This window comes from Pristis pectinata, chromosome 1, assembly GCF_009764475.1.
Source record: "Pristis pectinata isolate sPriPec2 chromosome 1, sPriPec2.1.pri, whole genome shotgun sequence".
Taxonomy (NCBI): Eukaryota; Metazoa; Chordata; class Chondrichthyes; order Rhinopristiformes; family Pristidae; genus Pristis; species Pristis pectinata.
The window spans coordinates 74,620,095-74,644,072 of record NC_067405.1 but is presented as its reverse complement, the minus strand read 5'-3'; the positions used below and the strand labels follow the sequence as shown (position 1 = coordinate 74,644,072).

General features: G+C 46.1%; 1 protein-coding gene across 2 annotated transcripts in view; it reads right to left on the bottom strand.

The window, feature by feature from the left end:
- Positions 1 to 4,570: 4,570 nt before the first annotated feature.
- col6a2 (collagen, type VI, alpha 2) overlaps positions 4,571 to 23,978 on the bottom strand; it is a 69,891-nt gene continuing 50,483 nt past the window's right edge. The window contains exons 24-29 of one of the 2 annotated variants that reach the window (XM_052015509.1): positions 22,266 to 22,301; positions 19,941 to 19,986; positions 18,797 to 18,949; positions 17,798 to 18,250; positions 16,539 to 16,577; positions 4,571 to 7,709 (exon numbers count right to left, since the gene is read on the bottom strand). In XM_052015509.1, the coding sequence (XP_051871469.1) occupies positions 7,120 to 7,709; positions 16,539 to 16,577; positions 17,798 to 18,250; positions 18,797 to 18,949; positions 19,941 to 19,986; positions 22,266 to 22,301 (1,317 nt within the window). In that variant the 3' untranslated portion in view covers positions 4,571 to 7,119. Of the gene's footprint in view, positions 7,710 to 11,758; positions 13,211 to 16,538; positions 16,578 to 17,797; positions 18,251 to 18,796; positions 18,950 to 19,940; positions 19,987 to 22,265; positions 22,302 to 23,978 lie in introns of those variants that run through there. The other variant, XM_052015520.1, reaches the window with a different exon arrangement.

The window sequence follows — 23,978 nt, the reverse complement described above, 5'->3', positions numbered from 1 at the left end:
TCCAATATTGTAAACTATGACATTCTTCCTCAGCAGTGGATTCCCAGATGTTCATGACAGACCTGTACCCACCATTATTGTACCTTGGAATAACACAGTGATGGTCCCATACAGTCCCCTAATGTTAAACAGCAACAGACCTATCCTTGAAGAACTCTAGTGACATTCACCATTATCCCATTTGTGAGAATGTGCTGAGTTAATTACAGAAAGAATAGACCTGTATGGCACAGGAGGCGGCCATAAGGCCCATTGTCCAAATACTGTCCAAAAAAGAGCTTTTGAGTCTAATGGAATGTTTCAGCTGTTGGTCTGCATCCACGTAGATGTACCACGCATCAGGTCTCATCCAAGTACATTTAAATGTATTTCAGACTCCCCTCATCCTCTGATGAAACTCTCTGCCTGAAAGAGTGATAGGAAAACAAGTAGTTCCTCAGATTCCTCTGATACCAATTGCCTTAAACCTTTTCCCTGTGGTCACTGTCCCCTCTGCTAGGCACGCTAGGCACTTCTTATTCACCCTGTTTAGGCCTCCTGTGACTTTCTTTAAATCTCCCCTCAGACTCCTGTGCTTCAAAGGACGTGACCCCAGCTTAGCCATTTTCCATCAAAACTGAAGCCCTCCAGCCCTGGAATGTTAACCAGAAAATGCCCACTCAAGGCCACGTAACTATAATGCTTCCCAATAATGCTAAATAGCTGCGGCGTTGCACTAAACCCAGAAATGGGTTATACATGAACAGATTTATCATGGGGCTTTGTCTAATTTTCCTTAGTGTGAATTCTAGCTAGAGCAAAGTGCCAGCCGTGGATCAGATCCATGCAACAGTTACTCAGCACCTGATGGGAAATACCAAGCCCCAGATGCTCATTGCGACAGTGCATTTGGCTGGTAGACTGGTTCACTCTTTGCATGGATTGTGTTACTCGATCCTGGAAGGAAAAGCGCACGACAACCAAATGCACGACACAATGATATCTACTTTGCATTTCTCCAGATTTAAAGCAGTTGGTGTAAGGATTAGACAAATCCTAGGAATCATTCCAAATTCATTCCTGGACAAGTGCAGTAACAATGTGGAATAAGTACACAGAAGAACGTAATTTCCCATCACTCTGCAAGGTCCATCTCAATCTCTCTTGAGGAACTTTGCTTCTTCCATTCCTTAATAGCCATAATCTGATCCCCAACCTGAGGGATCCATTTTGTAGAGAATATGCCCACTAGGTTTCAGCTGTGCCAGTGCCAGTATTTCATTCTATATGTATCAGATTTAGTTGCCTCATTCCAATGCCTATTGATGCTGGATAGAATGGATAAACCCTTCTTAATTGGTGTCTGGAAGGAGTCCCCACCTTCTAAACATTTTGGTATGGTGAACAACTGTAGGAGAATTGGTGCCCTGCTCTAGTGTGTTCTGCAGTTGTGCATGCTCTGTGGTGAGATGACCTATCCCTCTGTCAAAAGGGTGCATGCCAGGCTGGGCCCCACAGGCATAAACTGATTCTCCCACATTGTGACATTGTATGGTGACATCCCAACACTCAAACCACAGGAAATCACTCACCAAATATACATGGCAAAAGGTGAACCCATCCTTCAGCTCAGCTTTATGAGTTTGAATCCTGTGTCCCACTTGCTCGCCGTCTTGAGGCAGATGCAGAATATGAAATTGCTGTGCAATTCCCAAGATTTTATTTACCTCCTGATGTGCTCTGCAAAGGCCAGATCATGTCCATGCACCCTCATCCCAAAGCAGTTTGAATTGATTGCCCACTGATCCACAGCCAGCCATCTCCTCAGGTAGAGTGGACTCTACTTCCAACATCACAGTATAATACAGTGAAAGATCTGCATCCATCCCAATCGCATGCCATTGTTATAATATAATGGACCAGAAGTGGCCCCAGTGTCAGAACACGATAGACTAGTACCCAACAGAACTGAATACAGTTGTAAAGTGACAGACCTGTGCCTGTGCCCACCAGAGCTTACCCAGGTGTTAAACAGTGGCAAACATGTACATACCAGTCCTGTTATACGATTTCTGACATGTATTTTTGCTAGTGTTACATAATGATTAACTACAGGCACAGGTAATCACAGTTTTATGGACTACCTGACTTGTACCCACATGCAGTGCGTACCTCTTTGTTATACGGTGACAGATCTGTACCCACCTGTAGTTCACCCACATTATACACTGACAGCATACAGTGACAGACTTGTAACCACCTGCAGTTCATCCACTGTTATACAGTGACAATACAGCACTGAATTACCCAAGTTACACAGTCCCCATCCTCCAAACATGAGTCCTGTACTCCAGCATTATACAGTAACAGACCCACAGGGTTTTACAGGGTGTCCTCATGTATTAAATTGACTTTCATTGGAGCCTAGTGTTATCAGGCAATAGATTTGCTATCAGTCAAAGGATTTAATGACTTTACCATTGCAATGAGGAAGCAATGGTGATATACTTTCAATCAGATTGGTGCATGATTTTGAATGAGATTTTCCTGCGGTCAATGGAATTTGGAAGAACCAGTGGTAGTGTAATTAAACATATGGAATTCTGAGAGAGATTGACGGGGTAGATGATGAGATGACGTTCCCCTTAGATTGGGAGACAAGGGTCATGGTCTTTGTCTCTGTCTCTAGGCCGCTGATTTCCAAGATGAGGAGATGTTCCCTGGTTCTCTCAGTCTCCACAGTTCGATCGCCTTGAATATACTCGGCTACACACTTAACTCTCTGGGTGGAGAATTCCAAGGATTTACAACACTCAGAACAAAGGAACATGGGAATAAAGCAGGGAAGAGGATAAGTTACAGCACTGGATGTGCTTCTGTTTCTTATGAACAGTCACAAGTGTCCCATGTGTTCGGGTTCATGGATTTGGGAAATATTGTCAAGGGAACCTTGGTGAGTTGTGTCATGAAGCTGACACACAGGCCAGCACTGGGTGAATGAACACTTAGGCTGGTGGCTGGGGTGCCAGTCGTGGGTATTTTGACCTAGAAGGCATTGAACATCTTAAATATTGTTGGAGCTGCTAGGTGGGGTTGAGATTAGTGGGGAGGATCTAGAGGTTTCAAAGGGATATAAACAAGCTTAGTGCATGAGTGAGAACTTAGCGGGTGAAATACAAGATGGAAAAATGTGAGGTCATCCACTTTGGCGCACAAAACACAGAGTATTTTTAAAATGGTGACAGATTGGGAAATGGGACACAAGTCACTGAAAGCCGATGTACAGATATAGATAGCAGTTTGGAGGGCAAATGGCAAGTTGGCTTTTATTGCAAAACTATTTGAGTACAGGTGTTACTACATATAAATCGAGCCCTGGTGAGACTGTACATGGGGTATTGTGTATAGTTTTGATCTCCTAACCTAAAAAAAGGATGGACTTGTCATGGAGGGAGTGCCAGGAAGATTCCCTTGACTAGTTCCAGAGGTAGTGGGTTTGCTGTATGAGGACAAACTGAACAGACTAGGCCCACATTTTTGAGTTTGGAACGATGAGAGGAGATCTCATTGAAGCTTTCAAAATGGTTTCATGGTTTGACATGCTTGGTGCAGTGAGAAGGTTTCTCGAGGCTGAAGAATCTAGAACAAAGAGTTACACCTCAGAATAAGGGGCAAGCTGTCTGGAAATAAGATGAGGAAAAATTTCTTCACTCAGAGGGTGGTGAATCTTTGGAATTCTTTACCTCAGGGAGTTGTGGAGGCTGAGTCATTGAATTCATTCAAAACACAGATCAAGAGAGTTCTGGATACAGGCCATCTCCGAGTTACAAACGCTCGACTTATGGACACCTGTACACACAAATTAGCTCCCATATTATTAAATCCTAAGAACAGCAGAACTAGTTTCTTCTCTCTCGACACTTTTAATAATTGTTCTTTCTTATCAGCCTTGTGTTTTTGATGCCATTCATTTCAATACTGTGGAGGTATGGTTACTATGTCAAGTAATTTTTGTGTATTTTCTGACTTATGGACAAAATAGACTTACGGACATCTGTAAAAGTGGAACCCATTCCTTACCCAGGGAGGCACTGAACATTGACATAAGCCAATTCTGTGATTCAAGACAGCCCACTTCCCAACAATGGCTTTGGAAATCTGCCCTGTTTATTTAACATGAATGTGCAGAGCAGCTAGTTGAGCCACTGCCTCACAGCTCCAATAGCTCAAGTTCAATCCTGACCTTAGGTGCTGTGTGGAGGTTACATGTTCTCCCAGTGACTGCGTGGGTTTCCACCCACATCCTGAAGACGAACGGGTTGGTAGCTTAGTTGCCTGCTACAAATTGCCCCTAGTGTGTAGGTGAGTGGTAGAATCTGGGAAGGTGGGGAGAACAAAATGGATTAACAGAGGATTGGTGTAAAAATGGGTGGTTGATGGTCAGAACAGACTCTGCCGGCTGAAGGGCCTGTTTCTGTGCTGTCTCTCTATGACTCTATAACAAGCTTACATACACACTGGGCAGCAGACAACATTCAACCTGTAAGTATTCACAAGGCTCCTGCACAAATTATCCAAAGATCGGCAGGGATATTTGGAAAAATCCATTTATTTATTTAGTATTTAGTACAGAACTATTCAAATTTGGATGCAGCAGACTGTATGAAAATACATTTGTGGAACAACTGATAAGGACTATTTCAACGCAAAAAAAAACATTCTCTAGAAATGTATATTACAAAGCTTTGCGGCTTTCCAATAGAAAACAGGCACAGCCCACCAGGACTTAGTGTCAAAGGGTGGCTGCTTCACCCAGCAAGTCCGATGAGCCTCACTGTGCTGACAGGACCTCACTGAGCTGGATGCCAGGGAAGAGGACTGAGCTGCTGGACATCTTACACTAAGAGTGCCCTGCCACTCCAGCACCCTTGCTGTGTGTTACAAAGGGCAGCAGGTGGTGGGGGGAGGTGGGAACCTACTGGCAACATCTGGATCCTGCACACCAGCTGCCAGACTTGGCTGTCACCCTGTGCGTGGAGCTAACAATAGGCAGGACACACAAGGAGGTTGTTTAGTGAGGGAGGCTCAGCATGCTTTCGCTTCAAATGCACCACACCTTGTGCACTAGGCAAGGGCAAGTCACTTTACACCACATCTAAACTTTCTGGACACCAAAAGTTTTGAGGACAACGAAGACGCCTGGAGGCCTTGGCAGATCTTGCCAGCATCTGGGAGAGCCAATGATTTGGGTACATTTTATTCAATGGAACTGCCTCCATCTGGTTGAGTGTCTTCAGCTGAACTTCACTGAGTGGAAAAGGACCCTCATTACACATTGCACAATACCGCCACCTACTGGCGTGGAGAACAGCAGCCTCCCGAGCCCCACAACACCTCCCCTCCCCACCCCACTAATAAAACGTTACCATTGTAATAAAAATAGCACCTTTAGAAAGCTTGTATGTGTGGAGTCACATCAAGTGATTGCAAAGTTTAGGGGCCCATTCCATTCCTCTCATTTTATCCATGAACTTCCCACAACATTTTGGAGGAAGTGTTTGTGCAAGTGTTTTTTTTACCACCTATAGTGGATGACAGGAACAACATGGCCCGACCACACAATGGGATGACTGCAGCTCTCAGGAACTAATACTCTGCAACAGGCTTTGCCCAAGCTCTGTCCTGTGCTTAGCACAGACAGCGACCCACTGGGAGGATGTTAAGAGGGTTTCTCTACACAAAACATAACTGCACCTTAATGACAAGTGATTTACTTCCATTTGTGTTTGCCTTCATTGTGTCATTTCAAGGTGTGAACTAATCTATTTCCACAACTGTTTCTCCCAAGATCAGCAAAATCTGAGAATGACATGGCTTGTTATGGTTATTGGTCAGTTATAAGCCACTGTACAATTTAAATAGTGGTGCTTTAAGTGGTGGGAACTAGACTGGGAAGATCACAGACTGCGTGCTGGTAATGCACTGAGGGTAGTGGTATCTGGGAACAGAGCCAAGGTAACGTGTTAAGGTGGGCAGTGTTGTTACAGTGGGCAGTATTCTCTCCACCCTTGTATCCAGTTACAATGGGCTGTATTTCTCTGTGGTCCTGTATCCAGTTACAGTGACAAGTATTTCTCCACAGTCCTATACCCTATGTTAGAGTAGGCAGCTTGCTGGGGTGGTGCTGGTGGGAAGGGACACTGGGATTGGATATTGTGTCACCTTACATGCGTTTTTTTCCCCCAGGAGTGTTGGGATGGAGGGAGGAGCTGTGGCAGCAGCAAGATGCTGGTATCTGCCTGTGGTTTTAGCCTTTTATCACCTTTCAATTAGAAGGCAGTGGGAGGAAGAGGAAGCTTTAATGCAAGGGGCTGGCCTCCATCTCAAACCTTGGCATCAAGTGATACTCCCTAGTTTGCTCAGAGAAATTTGAGTTAACAGTGCACATTTCAATGATAGAAGTTACAAAACATCAAAAATAATGTGCTGCTCAGGACAGCAGGCGGAGGCATAAGGAGAACATTTGTTTCTCCAAAAAGCTGCAGGGCTTCCAGCCCTCCAGGACTGTCCTGACAAACCCAGGAATTTCCTATTTGATCTCCAGGATTGTCCTGGCATTTCCAGGAATTTCCTATTTAATATCCAGGACTGTCCTGGCATTGTAAGGATACCTGCACAGGTGACCCTGTTGATGAAAAGAGAAAATTTATAGTGGCACTTAAAAATAAGAAAAGTAGGCTCTGGACAAATTCTATTATTATTTGGTAGAAAGAAAATGATGAAGCATTGTCCCAGTGGGGCACGAGCTGGCTGTTTGCTTTTCCAGTGGGTGTGAGGAAGTTGCCACAGGCACGGACATACTGAGTGACTGACAGGACTTTGGAGACAGGGTCACTGTGATCAACACCCCAAGGAAACACCAAAACGGCGTTGGCAACCCCTAGCAAGTCTTCAGGCTTGGTGAGCAAGAAATGTACAAAATGATAGGAGGAAAATGAGGATGAAGAAAATAATTACATGAGTACAAAAGAAAGCACCTTGTTTTATCTTTTCCTGAATAACATAAAACTAATATAAGGTACTTGGGGACAGACCTTACGCCAACCTTCTGGGGAGCGTAGGGCATTGAATTTGAAGTCCTTAACAGATCCACCTGTAAAGTCTATCGAAGAAGGTTGGCTGCAGGATCTGGGAGTAGTCATCTGCGCGGTAGATGGCGGCCCTCTCCCCTAACCCTATCTGCAGCAGGACATCCATGTCCACATCCTGGCCCACCGCGATCACCGTGGGCACAACGTTATGCTTGCGCATGGCGTCCACTGCCTCACCCAGGCTTTTGCTGCCACTGGTGCCGTCCGTAATGAAGAGGAAGGAGAGCTCCGACCCCAGCCTGGTGGGTCTCTGAACCAGGTTGTGGATGCCATAGATGATGGCGGAGCCCACGTTGGAGGCCGAGTCCAGGTACTTCATGGTGGCCAGGGAGTCCAGGATGTCGGTCAGGTTGTAGCTCAGGCCGAAGACCAGCTGCTGCTCCGCCTCGCCACCATACTGCAGGACGGCGAGGCGGGCCCTTGACACGTCACTGTCGCTCGTAGCCAGGGGCAACTCATTCGCCACCTTCTGCACGAACTCACGCACTAGACGGAAGTTGGTCTCGCCCATCCGCTCCGAGCCGTCGATCATGAAGACCAGCTCCACCGGACGCTGCGTGCACGGTGCAACGGCCAGCTCTGGGTGAAACAAGAGGTGCGTGTTAGGTCCAGCAACCATTGAGCTACCATCCCCTCCGTCCCCCACCCACCCACCTCTGAGAGGCTCAAAATCAGTCAAAGCCTAGCTTATTGTCCTATGCAAGAGTCATGTACGCACAGGTGCACTGAAAAACTTACTTGCAGCAGCATCACAGGCACTTAGCATTGCTGACAGAAAACCCAGCACAAATTTTAAGTAAGAAAGCAACCACCAGGAGATTAGAATAAACATTGGATTTAAAAATCACTCTTTTCTTTGACCTTGGAAGTGATTATTTGCTCAACAGACTTACTTGGAGTTTCACCCACAGTTAGAATCGGTGCACAGCAGGGCTGTGCAAGCAGCAATGGGATAATGGCCAGGTTATCTGTTTCAGTGGCACAGCTCTGGTGTTACGTTCTCTTGCCTTTCCTCTCCTTGCAGAGGAAATTATTTCTCCACATCTACTCTAAAGTTATGGTGCGTAGGCCAAGAAGAATCCTGCTGCTTCCATTAGTTCTCCATGGACAGGCCTCATCTTCTTTGGCTGTCAAAAGTCCAACAATCTCAAAAGATTTCCAAAATATTTATCTGGTCTCCAGCTTATTGCCGGAGAGTGCTTCAGAATCCCTCCCAGTATCGTGTGAGGAAATGCTCCCAGTCCCAAGTACCCCCAAGCCCCTCTATTCAGACCACATGCACCAGAGAAAATCGTTTACTTCTGTATAGCCTATCAGCTTTCTGAGCAGCTTCCAATTAAGTGCTCCCAGAAAATTCCAAATCTCAGAAAGGAATGCAATTTTCCAAATAATCCAACTCCGAGGAGCCCTGGCAACATTCTCTAGAATCGACACTCCACTCCCAAGGCCAATATATCTGTTCTGAAGGTGGAGAGCCCAGACTGCACACAGTACTCCAGATGGTCTAAATAAAGCTTCACCCTATCTCCACAATCTAGCTCTTTGACAGTATAGAGGCCAACCACCCTATCTCCACAATCTAGCTCTTTGACAGTAGAGGCCAACATTCCAGTAGCTTTCGCAATTAGTTTTTGTTTCAGACTGTGAGTTGCTATCTGTACACATACGCCTTAAACCTCTTAAGGTCTCCTTTACTCCCAGTTTTTTATTCTTTAAATAACACTCTCATTAATCCCCTCTTTGGTCCAAAGTGGATGACCTCCAATTTGGTTGCAGTGAAGTCCACTCACTATAGTTCTGCCCGCTCATTGAAATATAAAATTATATTGAATGATTCAGTGTAACAACTTCCTATTTGAGCAGCAAATTTAGATAATTTTACGTGCCACCTAAGTCATCAAACAGTGATTAGTTGAGGCTCCAACACGGATCCTCGAGATATACCACAGCCAATTATTCCCGTTCTGTTTCCTATTGACTAATGAATGCTTCTACCAAATCAACGATTTGTCTTCAATTCCACCAGCTTTATTATTATGCCAGATCGTACCCAATAAATTTTAAACATCAATGCAACTATATCCTCTGACCCTTTAATACTTTGAAAAAGTAACCGAGGTTTCTTGGGCAAGACTCACCCTTTACAAATGCACATTAGCTTCCTACCTTTGCTCCAATTATAAATTCAAATAACTTGCCCACTGCTGTTAACAGACTAACCAGCCTATAATTTCCACGCCTGCCCTCCTGCCTCCCTTAAATAACAGTTACATTTGCAATTTTGAATCAAAAGGAACAATTCTTGAATCAAGCAGGCATTTGCAGAATTATGACTTCATCTGCATTTCCCTTCTCCATTCTCCTTAAAACCCTGGATAAGATTCAGTTAAGGAGAAGCCTGCACAATGCATGTTACTGTAACCCTGGGATGTACAATGACACTCTGAGAAGTGAGATATGGATTCCTGCATGGGCCAAGCAGCTGAAACATGGGTGTAAACCAGTTGAACCAATGTTAAGTATCATACTGAGGCCCTGGGGAGAAAACATCACTTAGCAACTGGTACACATTTCGGTAAAGAGAGGGTTTCCAGTGTTGTTTTGAAGACACATGTCCTCTCTAGGCATCCATACTTCAGTTGACATGATAGATGTATGGCCAGATAGTGTCATGATGGATTTTGTCTTGAACAACAAAGGTTTATGGAAATTCCCCATTTGGAATTAGATTCCAAATTTCTCTTGGGAGGGCAAGTTTCTAACAATGGTTGCATTGCTCTGGCTCCAGTGAGGGTTGGCGAGGAGAGGGGGTGTGGGTAACCAGCACAGCGAGAGTGAGTAGAACACCTTCTCTCCACATGCCAATCATGATACCCTGTTTGGTTCCAGTTCACTGCAGTTAATCCAGTAACCCAGTTGGAGCTTATCGGCTCCTGATAACTTGACTTCATGAAAGCATGAATGAACAAAACCAATCCACGAACAGATCCAGTGAGATCGTAAGCAGTCCTGGATAGGATCACCTCTTCACTCAATGGCACTTTCTAACCAATGTTCTGCTCAACTCTAAAAGCTTCGGACAAGTGATTCTGAAGCTCAGGCTCTACCTTGCTGGTGAGGAACACCACCAGAAGTGGTGAAGAAAGGAGACCTTTACCTACTGTCCATCCTTCCTCCCTCCTTTTCACTGGGGGTGTGACATTAACCCATTGTTAGGCCCACCAGAGAGGCAATGCCAGAGGATGCCTGCTTTAGCTCTTTCGCTCCTGTTGTTGACCCAACTGAACCAACACTCAATTACGTGGCTGGTGTTACCCGTGTGCATCATAACCTAGAGTCACAAAGCCCACTGACACAGCCACTTGGACCCTGTAGACTGCAACCTCATTCCCATTTGTGGCCCATCTCAGTTTTGCTGGTTTGGTTTGTTACAGCCAGAATTTTCTGGACCTGAGGATTCGGGAAAGACCTCTTCCGAGCACTAGAGTCTCAATGAGAGGTCAACCCTGGATCGGAACACCAAGATAACTTAGTATCAGCAAACACTGCCCCTTACTGGAAACCTTGGTTTGCATACTTGCATGGTGAACATCAATTGGCTCCAAAAGCCTGGATCCACCCCCATTCTGCCCCATGCTTGTACACAGAAGGGATGGAGCAGAGCACAGTGCCAATTGGCAACCAAGACACCTTCGGAACAGTGCACATACACAGCACGTCTAAGGTGCAAGTGAGAAGACAGGTTGATCATTTAGGAAGGTGTGTTTGTCTCCTTGACTGGAGCAGCTCTGATCAATCTGCACCAAATCTGTGCACCAAAAGGTGAACCCCCCTTATTCCCCACTACCAAAGCCGACTGTGTATTTTCAGAATTTTTATTGTTTTGCATTCAACAAGTTGCTGCAGGAGGATTAATGGAGAGTTTTAGTAGAACTCACAAGGGTGGACGAGAAACAGTGGTAAGGTTTTTACATTCACCATCACAGTGCACCAGCTCTTGGGGGTGGACATCACCGCCAGCACAGGCTATGAACGGAAGCTTCCCTAAACTGAGGTACAGACAGTTTCTGCAGTTGCAGTGCAGGGCTAAAACCAGCTGCCCAGGGCTCCCATTGGGAGGTTCATCAACCGGCCTTCCTCAAAACCCACACCCTTGGCTGTGGGTCAGAGGTAGAGTCCAAACCCTCCTTCCAGTTCCACTCCAGAGACCCGAGCACATAAACTGCTGGGTACTCCAGCAAGATGTCACCTCTAGCACAAGGCGCAAAGCTGGAGGGGAGAAATTTGTCCACTGTTGTATCACGCTTTTAAAATCATAAGAACCAAACTGCAAAGGCTGAGTTCGACAATAACATGGCATCACATCACATGCTCACAGCCGACGACAGAGGAGGAATTCTTCCCGGTACCCTGCCTAATATTTGTTCCTCAATCAACTTCACTGCAAGTAGATCATCAGTCTGTGGGATCTCACTGTGTGAAAACAGGCTGCTGGCCTTTCTGCATTAGAACATTGACCACGGTTAAAGGCAGTAGAAGAATACAAGTTTGTTCTTTTCTATTAAAACATCATCCAGCATCTGAGAATAAAATGAATTGTTTATTGAATAATACATATACATGTTGAAAATCGCATCCAAAAAGGCAGAAGCAAGCATCGCCAGCAGACTCCTCCGCTTGTGTGGGCGGGGCAGGGGTAGAGAGGCAGAATGGTGGGGGAGTGATGGGAATCAGAAAGTGCTGGGAATACTACACAGACTATGGGCATCTGAGGAGGGGGAGCAGACAGTTCACATTCCAGAGGCTCCCCTTCAGCTCAGTTTGTTAGGGTTGCTAAGCTCCAGGCAGGTCCTGGAGATCAATTCCCAGGACACAGCTGTGCCAGAAGAAAAAAAAAATCACAGGAGTACTTTCACAGAGTGGTGCATGAAGTGTGCATTGTTTGAAAATCGATATATCTCCGAGGTTCAGTTATTAAAATACTGGAGTTGGGATAAAGAGAGGCCACTCCCTTTCCAAACAACCTGGGAAGATACCCAACGGTCCAGTAGCCCAATCATGGGGGGGTGGGATGCTAGAAGTGATGAAGTGTAACCTTTGGAGATATATCAAACCAGAGTTGGGAGCTTCAAGGTCCAACTGGAGAGTCTACATGCAGATTCTTTAGATAATGATTAGCCTACACTTCACCTCCAACAATTTCTACTTCTCATTGGAGCAAGTGTTTACTTCACAAGTCCAAGCCAAGTATAGATTTCAGGTCACCTCACCCCCACCCCATTGCCCAAATGCTCCGATTCTAGTTAAATGGGTCTGCATTCAGTCTGGATTCCAGGAGATCCACTTTAGACCCTGTGGCCTTTGCACTGCTAAATCCCATTCCCCCTACCCCGGCAGACGATTCATGTACTCAGATTTCTTTGACCGTCTGGTTGTTTCGTCAGGATAAGCAAGTCAGATTCAGGAGTGCAAATGGGACCAGGAGCCAGCAGGGAGTCAGTGGGCTGAATGGCCTCCTTTGCAGAAAAGGCTCCATGGGTTGTGTGCATCCTGGGATCCATCCCAAACCAATGGCGGACTGTTAAGCAGCTGGGAAAACCTGGGCATAACTGCAGTGGGTGGCTTTTGATGCCCAGTTAGCCAGTCCCCCTGAGCAGCTGCGAATGACTCAGAGGGACCACAATGTAAGGCTCAGAATGGGAAACAAGCTGGCTTTCCATCGTCCTTCAACAGTGGGAACCGGCGCGTGCCGTGAAGCAGTCACAGCTGCGGAATAATCGCACGCTTCCCCTAGCAAAGCCCCATTGCTTTGTCGACATTCCCTGTTAGGTCACTGTAAACCATTTTAAAAGAATCTATGAATAATTCTGTCCAATTTTTGCGTTCCTCTCCGCTGGCAAATTTGGCCATCCCTGCAGTGTAGGCCATGGTTGCCACCAGTTTGGTGTAGGCGTCTGGGTGCTGAGCAGTTTGCATGGCTGCTTTAAGTTCCTGGATTGTGGAAAACCAGTTCTCAGGGTAGCTCTCAAACCCTGGGAAGGACGGGTTACCTGGTTTTGCATCGTTACTGTTTAATTCATCTGAAAACGATTAAAAAGAAGAGTTTAGGCTCGCTGGCATTGGCTGTCAGAGACTACCATTCCCTCAGTTACCAGTAAACCTGCACAGCTCCTATCAAAATCCTTCTGGCCACAGCTTACAAAGAGAACAGACAATTGCTCAATGTGCCATGAAACAGCATCACGGTCTATACCGAAGTATGGAATACCAATGCAGAGGCCACTGTGGAATAAGTAAAAGGAGGAAAGAGGATGCAAGAGAAGAACAGGAATCAAAAGGAAAAATAAAGAACAAAAAGGAAGAGGTTAAGGGAAGGAGGGGAAAAGGCAGGAAGGCACTTGCATTTACATAGTGCTTTTCACTTTCTCAAGATGCCTGATGTTATGAAGTCCTGCAGCGTTGCAACAAAGTCCCACAAACAGCAATGAAATACATCAGTGGTTCGCCAAGTTACGGAGAAGTCAGCATGCTTCTTCAGAACAGTTTCCTGGGAGACGTTGATGCCCCTCTTGAGAGAGTAGATGTTTGGTGTATTATTCAACGATGCCATTCCTGATGGCACAGCACTCCCCTCGGTTCCACACCCCAGTGCCAATCTTCAACCTCTGCTTTGGATCTGACTTAAGTCCACAACCATCTAACTTGGGAGCAAGAGTGTTATTGCTAAGCCACAACCCACAGTATTTGGATGGAAATGAGGAGATTTAATTGAAGTTTCTAAAGCTACATTGTTGTTTTAAAAAGTATGGAACGCCGTCTCCTTGGGTTGGCAAGTCAGTGATGTGCAATCACAGGGGAGCAATTAGTCTTTTATTGCGAGCACTGAAATCGTGTGCAGGTGTGAGCTTACTCACCTCCCAACATTCGGTAACACTGCGGATTTGAATGGGGAGAGGTGCGAGAACAACAACCAATCAACGTACTCCCGTTCAAAGACAAATGTCTTCCACACCCCATTGTTACCAAGGAGGGTCAGCAGCGAGGTTAGGGTTACAGCCAGAACAGGAAAGGTTGTGCATGTAGCTTTGTAATAATAGTGCATGCACAAGACTCCTTAAAAGCCACCCTAAATGGTACTAAGTAACTTTATGCACCAAGTTGTTCAGAAGCTATTGTAGTTGTTGACATGTTGGCAGATCCTTCTCAAAGTACAAACAAATCTGGTTCAATTACAGATCATATGCTCCTGTAATGTACACTGGCAGACAATGCTCCTATAACATAGCTCACTGCACACCAAGCCCTCCCCTCACCTTTCCAGCCCACTTCCTGCATCCCATAGTTTTGTCCATACAGCTACGTTTTATGTTTAGCTCAGTCCTGGCCCTTCTTACAGTGCATGTTCTGGCACTGCATCCTGCTTGCTGTAAAGAGCAGTCGAGCGCATGCAGCCATCTCCGTTAGCGGAACATACGGTTAGCTTCATGCTTGGTCTCTACGTTCATACACAGTTCAACCATCCTTCCCACTTCCACAGTGACCTCACTTTAGTTTAAGAGGCTCTGTCAGCATCACCGATCTTTCCACTGGCCAGTCAGGTTTACACATCCATGGTAATACCCACATGCCCTGTCCATTTCAGGGTTCATACCCACCCCCACCACAATAATAAGACACAGAAGGAGGTCATTCATTATGTCCATGTCAGCTCCCAAAAGAGCAATCCCTTCAATCCCACCCCCTCTTGTTAGTTCTCTGTAGCCCTGCTACTTATTCTCTTTCACACATGCAGATCACCTCCCCTCCATCACCTTCTTACAATGGGGTTAGTTTACATAGGCCAATTAACCTACCAGCGTCCCTTTGGGATGTGGGACGAACCCAGTGGCAACCCCTGCAGTTGCAGGGCAAGCTCTGCCTACACAGTACCCGAGGCTGGGATCAAACCCAGGTTCCCTGGAGCTGGGAGGCAGGGAGCTTTCTATCAGTGGTGACCACTCCATAGAAAAGACTGAGATATTGGTCCCCAAAACTCTCCCCGCTTGCTGTGTCTGAAGGAAGATGGGACTTGGTGACAGCTATTGTGTGTACAGACCCAATGACCAATGCTTTTTGGCAGTGGCACTTCAAACTGAAACCCAAAAACAAAAGTAACTGAAGAACACAGGTGACTGGCTGATTTCAAGAATTTGGACTGTTCGAGTATCCAGAGATGGCTCCCAATTCTGCTGCAGCTGGAATGATACCTCAGAGACTTTGGCCTGAGCCAGCTAGTATTCCACAGGCAGTCAACCATGTACGGCTCCAGAGGTCAATTTTCAACTTCAAATGGTGTCCTACGTTACTTCAGGTTGTCACCGACTGACAAGTTCCACAAGTGGTGGAACAGGAGAGGACTGGCAAAAGCAGCAGTCAAATTATCAATGAGGGTCCCAGGGAATCAGGAGAGGTTACTCTGGGACCCACATAAGTAACCTGGACCACTGCTAGCTCAGAACACAAACCTCCACCACAGCTCGGCTAGACAGAGGCTTTCCCAGACTGACCTCAGCCTGGTGAGGGGAACCAGGTAAGCCTAATGTAAGCCAGCCCGGGACCTCAAGATCATGGGGCGAGGGCGAGGACGAGGGTTACCATTGGCTGATGGGAAAGGGTGAATGGCCTGTGTGCTCCACCAGTTGGCCGCTCATAAAATAGGCAGGCAGGTCAATTTACTGAGAGGATTGAGCACAGGATCAAAAGGAGTTTCAGCCTTTCTTTCCCTGGGGACCATTTGGACCTTCCTTTCAGCAGGGTACAGGGATCAGGATGCAGTGCCCATGTTTTCCATCTGCCTCCATGACTAGATGCCCAAAGGGATGGCACTTCATTTACACCATTCTTGTCCAGTTCCAGCTAGCAATTTTATGTACCTGGATTATTATTTTATTTTATACAATTCAAGAGGTCAGTTGCATTTCATGGCAAATGATCCATCCTTTCAGCGATGAGTTATTCATCAAACAGAAAAAACACAAACATTCTTACCTTTGGATCTGGATTATAAAGAAAAAGATTTGGTAAGTGTCTCTACAATTCCATATGGGAAAAGGGTCCTAATATTTACAATTCAAGACTTATGTGCTGTTATTGTTTTCTGTCAAAGTTGTTTCTTTTAAGATTAAACACAAGGGAAAGTAATGGGTGAGAGAAGACATTCTGTTGCCTACATATCTACACCTTGTGTGCTATGGTCTACTTATACATGTTGTGTGTTCAGTCAAAAGTAGTCCATGTAGTTCTATAAACTGTTTACATGTAGTCAAAATGCGGAATTTCCTCTTGTATAGCTTGCCTCCTCTCTATGTATAGTCTAATGTCTCAAAGTGATGCTGTTACTCAATGTGCTTTGATTTATGTGGAACATACCTGTTTTACATGGGAGATCAGGGCAGATAATCTCAGGTTCTGAAAGAAAGAGAAACAGGATGTAAAATCATTCACACCTTTGGTAAGGACCTAAAAACAAATTTAACAGAGTAATATCCTCAATTAAACTCATTTATTCCCCTGCCTATCATGTAATGTGCACCATTCCCTAATCAGTAAACCAATTGCAGGCCCCATTCTTTATATAGTTTCCCCAATGGAGAGTTTGATCTGATGGTGATTGATGATCTTGTATACCCACCCCATGTAGCTTTGTGCAATATTTCATTATGCACCTTTAAACCAGGCACTTGCAGAGTCAGATGGATAGAAAGGAGAAAAAGCCACCTTTACCTAGAAAGAGATGTAATAGGTTCCTCAACACAAATTCCCCTCAGCCCAAACCATGCACCCAAATCTGGCTTAAATACCTTGCTATAGTTTTGCCTTCATCACCACCCTCATACGAGGCTAGCTTAACTTTCAAGTGTCTTGAATTTGGACATAAGGAACAAGGCATTTACTGGCAGGCATCTGGAAGGGCAGTGAAACAGAGAGGGGTTCAAGAAGTTGAAGGAGGGGTGGGCAAGGTGGGTGTTGGAGGCACTGTGATGATTTGACATCAACATTTAAAGGGGGTTTAGCGCAACAAACACTCTGCTGGAAGAACTCAGTGGGTCGAGCAGCATCTGTGGAAGGAAAGGAATTGTCAACATTTCGGGTCGAAACCTTGCATCAAGTCCTGAAAGACCTACAGTTCTTTTCCTCCCACAGATGCTTTCTTCCAGCAGATTGTTTGTTTCTCTAGATTCCAGCATCTGCAGTCTCTTGTGTCACCTTTGAAGGGCTTTTGAAAGCTTGCGATACATTGAAGGAAATGGTTGGTAGTGAAGGGAAGTGAGGAGTCCCTCATTTATAACCTGCTGTCAGTTCAACCAAGGCAGCAACATCAGCGGGGTGTTTATCAACTTCACAAGAGCTTTCCCCCACTCTTCTGCATCTTATCCCATCAATGAGACGATTGTGTGTGTACAGGGCTCCCCCTTCAATACCCTTCACCGTTGACCTTAACCACTCCGTGCAGTGGCAAGTCTAAGTATCTCACGAGGATGAGTTAGTCAAAAAATTTAATGTTAGGGTTTACAACAGAGGTCTATGAGCCACTATAGGAGGGGTGGGTGGGGAAACTGTTCGACATTGAGGAGTAAGCCAAGCTGCCAAAGGACATGCTTGAGCTGCTTCCCATAAGCTGGACCTACCAGGGCAGAGCAGTTCCTCCATCTTGTCGATGAACTCCTCAGCCACCAGGTCGGCGAAGAGGTTCATCTTCTGAACGCGCCCATCCTGCCTGCAGGTGATGGACTGCAGGGTCTCGTCATCCTCCGCTCTGTAGAACATGTCACCGATGCCGATGGCGTTGACGATGACGTCGCCCTGGCAGAGGGAGGTGAGCAGCGTGTCATCGTCCCGCGGGTCGTGGCGCCCGTCGGTGATCACCACGGCAAAGACCTTTGCATTGTCGCGCTTGTTGGCCTTGATCAGCGTGTCGTAGGCAAACTTGAGGGCGGAGGGGGTCCACGTCCCACCTGCAATCCACTGCAGCTGCTTGACCGCCTCCTTGAACGTCGAGAGGGAGTTGATTTTTGGGTCGTTGAGCTGTACTGCTTGAAACGTTCCATTGTGGCTGTACTGGACGACGCCAACACGGGCTCCTGCAATTCAACGTATGCTGTAAGGTTATTGCATAATGGAGAGTAAACAGGTCAGGAGGAAGCTCCACTGGGAGCCAAACAGAATGGACAGGAAGAACGCAAAGGACAGGGCACAAGACATGGAGGACTGTCACATTCTAACTCTAGGTCCTGATCAACTCCCTTTGAGGATTAGGTTTACACACATGCGGAAAGCCGAGCGTTTGCAGATGAAGGTTGTATCTGGAACGCGCTGCCAGAGGAGGTGGTAGAATGAAGTACAATTACTACACATTGGAGGTATTATGACAAACAGCAAGGCATAGAAGGATACGGTCCTAACGTGGACAAAGAGGATTACTGCCAATAGGCAACATGGTTGGCCGAAGTTTGCTGTGCAACTCTATGAATGAGACAGGCAAAATAAAAATAAAGCCGTGAATTATTTCATGGCGATCCAAATTATGGAGTAGGGAGGATTCCAAACATAAGATTACGTGAAGACAGGTTTCCATTAACCTGATTAGGGGGTAGCTTTGCATAAGGGTGCCTTCCTGAGTTGCTGACCTGTTTTAGACTTGGGGTCTTTGGCTAATGTGCCCAATCGGCTCACAGTGTTGATGACAAAATTCTTTTCCAAGGTGAAGTTGGTTAGCCCAATACTCTCTGAACTGTCAATGACGAACACAATATCCAGTGGTCCACACTGCTTCTCACAGTCTGGAGAGAGGAAAGAAGGAAAGAAACAAAAGTTTAAATATGCCAAATGAACATTTCTGAAACACATTTTGATAAGATTTGTGTATTTATAGAACATTACAGCGCAGTACAGGCCCTTCGGTCCACAACGTTGTGCCGACATTTTATCCTGCTCTTAGATCTATCTAATCCTTCCCTCCTACATTGCCCCCCCTCCCATTTCTCTATCATTCATGTGTCTCCTCTCATCCTCCCCTCCTCCCCAAAGAGAAAAGCCCTAGCTCACTCAACCTATCCTCATGAGACATGCTCTCCAATCCAGGCAGCATCCTGGTAAATCTCCTCTGCACCCTCTCTAAAGCTTCCACATCCTTCCTATAATGAGGCAACCAGAACTGAACACAATTAAGCTATTTTTTTCCTCAAACATTTTGAACAATCTGATATGTTAGCAGACTAATCCAAAATCTATGAATCCAGTGCATTGACTGGTCAATTCAGTGACCCCCACTAGTCACCACAAGAACATAGGGAAATGGGGTTGCTGGAGGACAACAGAACCAGCCAATCCTGTAGACTATCCTGGTGTTGGGAAGGTACACCACTTGTGCTGTTATTGTAAAAGAAGTTAACCAGCAGCTTGGCAGCCAGTGAGATGATCCACCTTTGTCAGCCCCATTCTTATCACTACAGTGGGCCACTTACATTGGGGGCAGCCCTGCAGTTAGACAGAGAGCCAACTACCCAGTGGAAAATTGCACCCAAGACTCTACTGGAAAAAGTAGCAGAGGAGTAGCCAATGCTCCAATGATGGAAGATCTGTCCCAATGTTCCATCCAGATCAGTCAAGTGGAAACCCAGTGAGAAGCTGGCACCACGATGTGTTGACGTACATGTACTGCAGGCATGGTTCCCTCCATCAGTTCCCCTTTATTGTGAAAGACCCACTGAAAAATGCCTCTGCAAATTGACTGCGTATTAAGTTCTTCAATTTGTGGACTAACAGACTCACCGCAACATCCACACGTCTCCCGGATGTACGTCATCACATCACAGTCCTAGAGAACGAAGTGACAGTCAGGAGCAATAAGAGGAGCACAATCCGAAGCCTTCCACAGAAACCCAACTAAAAGACGAGCCCAGGGAGAAGGCTGTGAGCACCGAATGAAGTGGCGGAAGCTTTCTGGAAACTCCAAGGTTGCCGACAACTTCATAACATTCCCTCTTTCAACAAAACACACCAGCTTTCCACCTCCCTCCACTGCTTCACCAGGGACATCATCTTCTCAAGGCCATTTGGAAAGAGAACCCATCAGTCCATTGTCGGATTATTATTAACAGCTGGTGAAACCTCATCCCTAATATTTTAATATTTAATTGATGACAACAGTCAAAGAATTTGGAAGAAATACAATTTTGTTCTCTGAGCAGTATCTAGGAAATTTGCGAGTTCTGCAGGGCTGACAGCATTAAGTCCAACCAAGGAGACTGCTCTTGTGCTAGCAGTGGGCTACAGCTTGGATTCAGTGGAACTTGAGATGACCAGTTAATGCTTACCAGATGGATTTAAAATAGGAAATGGCAATGCTTCACCCTGCTCCATCCCTGTCCCCAGCCCACTGCCCATCAGGTCCCAACCTTGGGCAAGGAAGGACTTAATAATTAATCACCGCCTTCCATTGCAGTGGTTGGTTCTCCTCCAGCAAAACAGAACCAAAAGATACTGGAAATCAGAAATAAAACAGAAATGTTGGAAGCACAGAGAAACAGAATTAATGTATCAAGGCACTGCCCCTCCATCAGAAATCTAGCATTGAAAGGTTCACATCTTTCTGGAGAGATGTACCTGACCCAGAAATATTAACTCTGCTTCTTGTCATGTGTGGTTCCATCCAGCTGTCGTCAACTCACCAGCTCAAAGGGTAAGGGGTTCAACACAAAGCTGTAGTTGCCTCAAGTCTCACTGCTCAGCCCCAGGGTTGGGTCTGGATTGCTTTGGGACTTTTCTTGTATTATTTATTTTTCATTAGATGTGGATGTCACTGGGAGAACCAGCATTTATTGCAACTACCCCCCCCCCCCCCCTCAAATTTCCCCCTGTAATGAGGCAGCGCAAGATGCAACCACTTCATTGGGTCGGGAATCGCATACAGGCCAGATCAGAAAGATTTCCTTTTTGGAGGACCATTAGTGACCCAGACAGCTCTTTACAATAATTGGGTAATTTAAGGATGCTAATATTGATATCAGCTTTTTACTCCACCTTTATTTAATTATTTGGATTAACATTTTTGAGTTGACCTGATGGGATCTGAACTTGTGCCTCTGGATCAATGGTCCAGGAGTCTAGTCTAAAGGACTAACCGTAATGCTTTCATGCCATAGTCCAAGAACAGCAGCAAAAAGCAACAGGGGAGCATTAAGTAATATTGGGCTGGCAATTCTATCGCCCAGCACAGCTTTTGCACCCAAGTCTCTTTGAAACATTGAGCATGCTTACCTTGGTGCAGATGTCACTGAGTGGGAGCAAACCTTATTCAACACCCGTGTAAAAATCTTTTGCTTATGAATGGCAGGTGGACCAAGTTGCTACAGAGTTTGATGCTGGAGTCAACAGGTTAACTTCCCCGTGCTGCTTCTTTGATGCCAACCAATCACACCCTCCTTCCCTCATGATGACCCGATCCTCAAAGTCCTGATCTCCACCTGCTTCCATGATTGAAGCTCTAATTCTCCCTCTTCCACACCCTTTGGGCATCACACCATTACAACCCACTCTGTGATGTGTGTCTGAGGTGCTTCCTCCACGAGCAGACGATATCCCCTTGTGCGGGCAAGTCAGGAAGGCAGGTTTAATTGCACACAGCACCCCGAGGCTTGTGCAGAATAGGACTGCAGTTGCAGGCCAAACATAAAATGGGAGTTGGCCCCCAACACAGGGTCAGTTTATGCACTGGTGTAGGCAAGTAGCAGTTTCTGCCCTAGTGTTTCCTTCCCCAATTCCCCTGAATAACCCTTCTGGTTTTTTTAAATCTGTAAAAATATTGTTTGGTGCAGGCTATGAGGGAGAGCGCTTGGCAGATGGGTGATGGTGGTAATTTGCTTGCCCAACAGTCAAGAGTCAGTCAATCAGGTTACAGAGTTTTCCAGTCAGAATGGAAAGCTGGAGGTACCATGACAGTGGATGTGGTGGGCAACCAATGGCAAGTGGAGGAGGGTGGGATCTCTGAAGACTGGTGCTGAATCCTCTTGGGTACGTAGAAAGAGAGCTGGGGTTTGGTTAGGGATTTTCCCTTTGACCCCTAAGCACCCAAGTCCCTGAATAGAAAGTACTTACTGTTAGACCAGGGTCGCCTGGAGGCCCGTGGGTACCCTGCATTGTAAAACAAAACACCATTAGCTTGAAATAAGTCACCAACCTATAGTACTCTGGAGACTGGAGACATGAGACTGCAAATGCTGAAATCTGGAGCAACACACAAGCTGGAGGAACTCAGTGGGTCAGGAAGCATCTATTGGGGAAATTGTTTCAGGTTAAGAACCTTCATCTGGACTCAAATGAAGGGTCTTGACCTGAAAGGTCAACTGTCCATTTCCCTCCATGGATGCTGCCTGACCTGCTGAGTTCCTCCAGCTTAGAGTGTTGCTATAGTATTCTCTCCAGTAGAATCATAGAGAAATATGGAAACAGGCCCTTTGGCCCACCAAGTCCGTGCTGACCACCAACCACTTACACCAATTCCATTTTACTCTCCCCACATTCCCATTAACTCCCCCTGATCCGTATAACGATTTAGAGCAATTTACAGAGGCTGATCAGCCCATCAACTGCACATACTTGGGATGTGGGAAGAAACTGGATCGCCCATGGGAAGCTCGTGTGGTCACAGGGAGAACATGCTAACTCCACACAGACAGCACCCGAGGTCAGGATTGGACCCAGGTTGCTGGAGCTGTGAGGCAGCGGCTCAACTGGCTGCATCACTGGACAATACTTTTCAATCAGATTTATCATCACTGACTTGTATGATGTGAAATTTGTTGTTTCATGGCAGCAGTACAGTGCAAAGAGATAAAATTACTAAACTATAAAATAAATTAAATAAATAGTGCAATAAATAGCAATAACTTCTCTCTCAATGACCACGATCAAAATATTGAATTATCTCATTATTATCACTGTTATTTTGTGGGGATTATATTGTAAAATGGAATAATTTAATGCAGCACCTACAGAGATTTTTTCTTGTGATGCATTGGGTATGTGTGACTGGGGATCAGAAGAGATAGTGGACAGAAATAAGGCCAAGTAAAGACACGGGATAAAAGGTGCAACACCAGCCCTCTTTAGATCGTGTGCTGAGGGATTGCCTGGTGTACAACTGGCAAGTGAGGGAGTTCAAGCAAAGGTGTTTGAGCTGTTGGTGAGGATTGGTGTTTGGGGGGTGTTTGGGGGGTGGGGTGGTTGGTGGTGGAAAAGAAGAGGAGCATGTGTGGAAATAACAGGGACAATGGTGAAGGAATTGGGATCAGGACACTGGCCTGTGCAGGGAGCAAAGTCATAGTGATGGGAATGGCTGTGTGGTCTTCTTCCACATGTGGATGTGATGAATGCCAGCACCAGGAAAGCAGGAAAGATGACAGGACTGGTGTCTGTGGATGGAGAAAGTGGAAGTGCGGAGGGATCGCCATACTCTGGGAGAGAGTGCCGTGCTGTAGGAAGGGCGGCACTGAGGGAGCGCCGCACTGTGGGGCGGTGGGTATGGGGGCAGTGAGGAAGGAGCACTGCACTGTGGAAGGGAGCACCGTGCTGTGGGACGGGTCGTGCCAAAGGAGCTCTGCAGTAACAAAGTGAAAGCACTGCAGTGCGGGAGAAGCAGCGCTGCTCCTCTGACAGTGCTGCACCTCCCCCAGTGCTGCTCTCCTCATCTGGCACAGTATGACCGCAGGCAGGGGAGGGGTCAAGATGGGACTGCCAGAGATGGGGTGGGGAGAGGGTAAAGGAAAATCAGCAAAGTTAGACGTTAAGGCAATTGCTTGTCCTATGGCA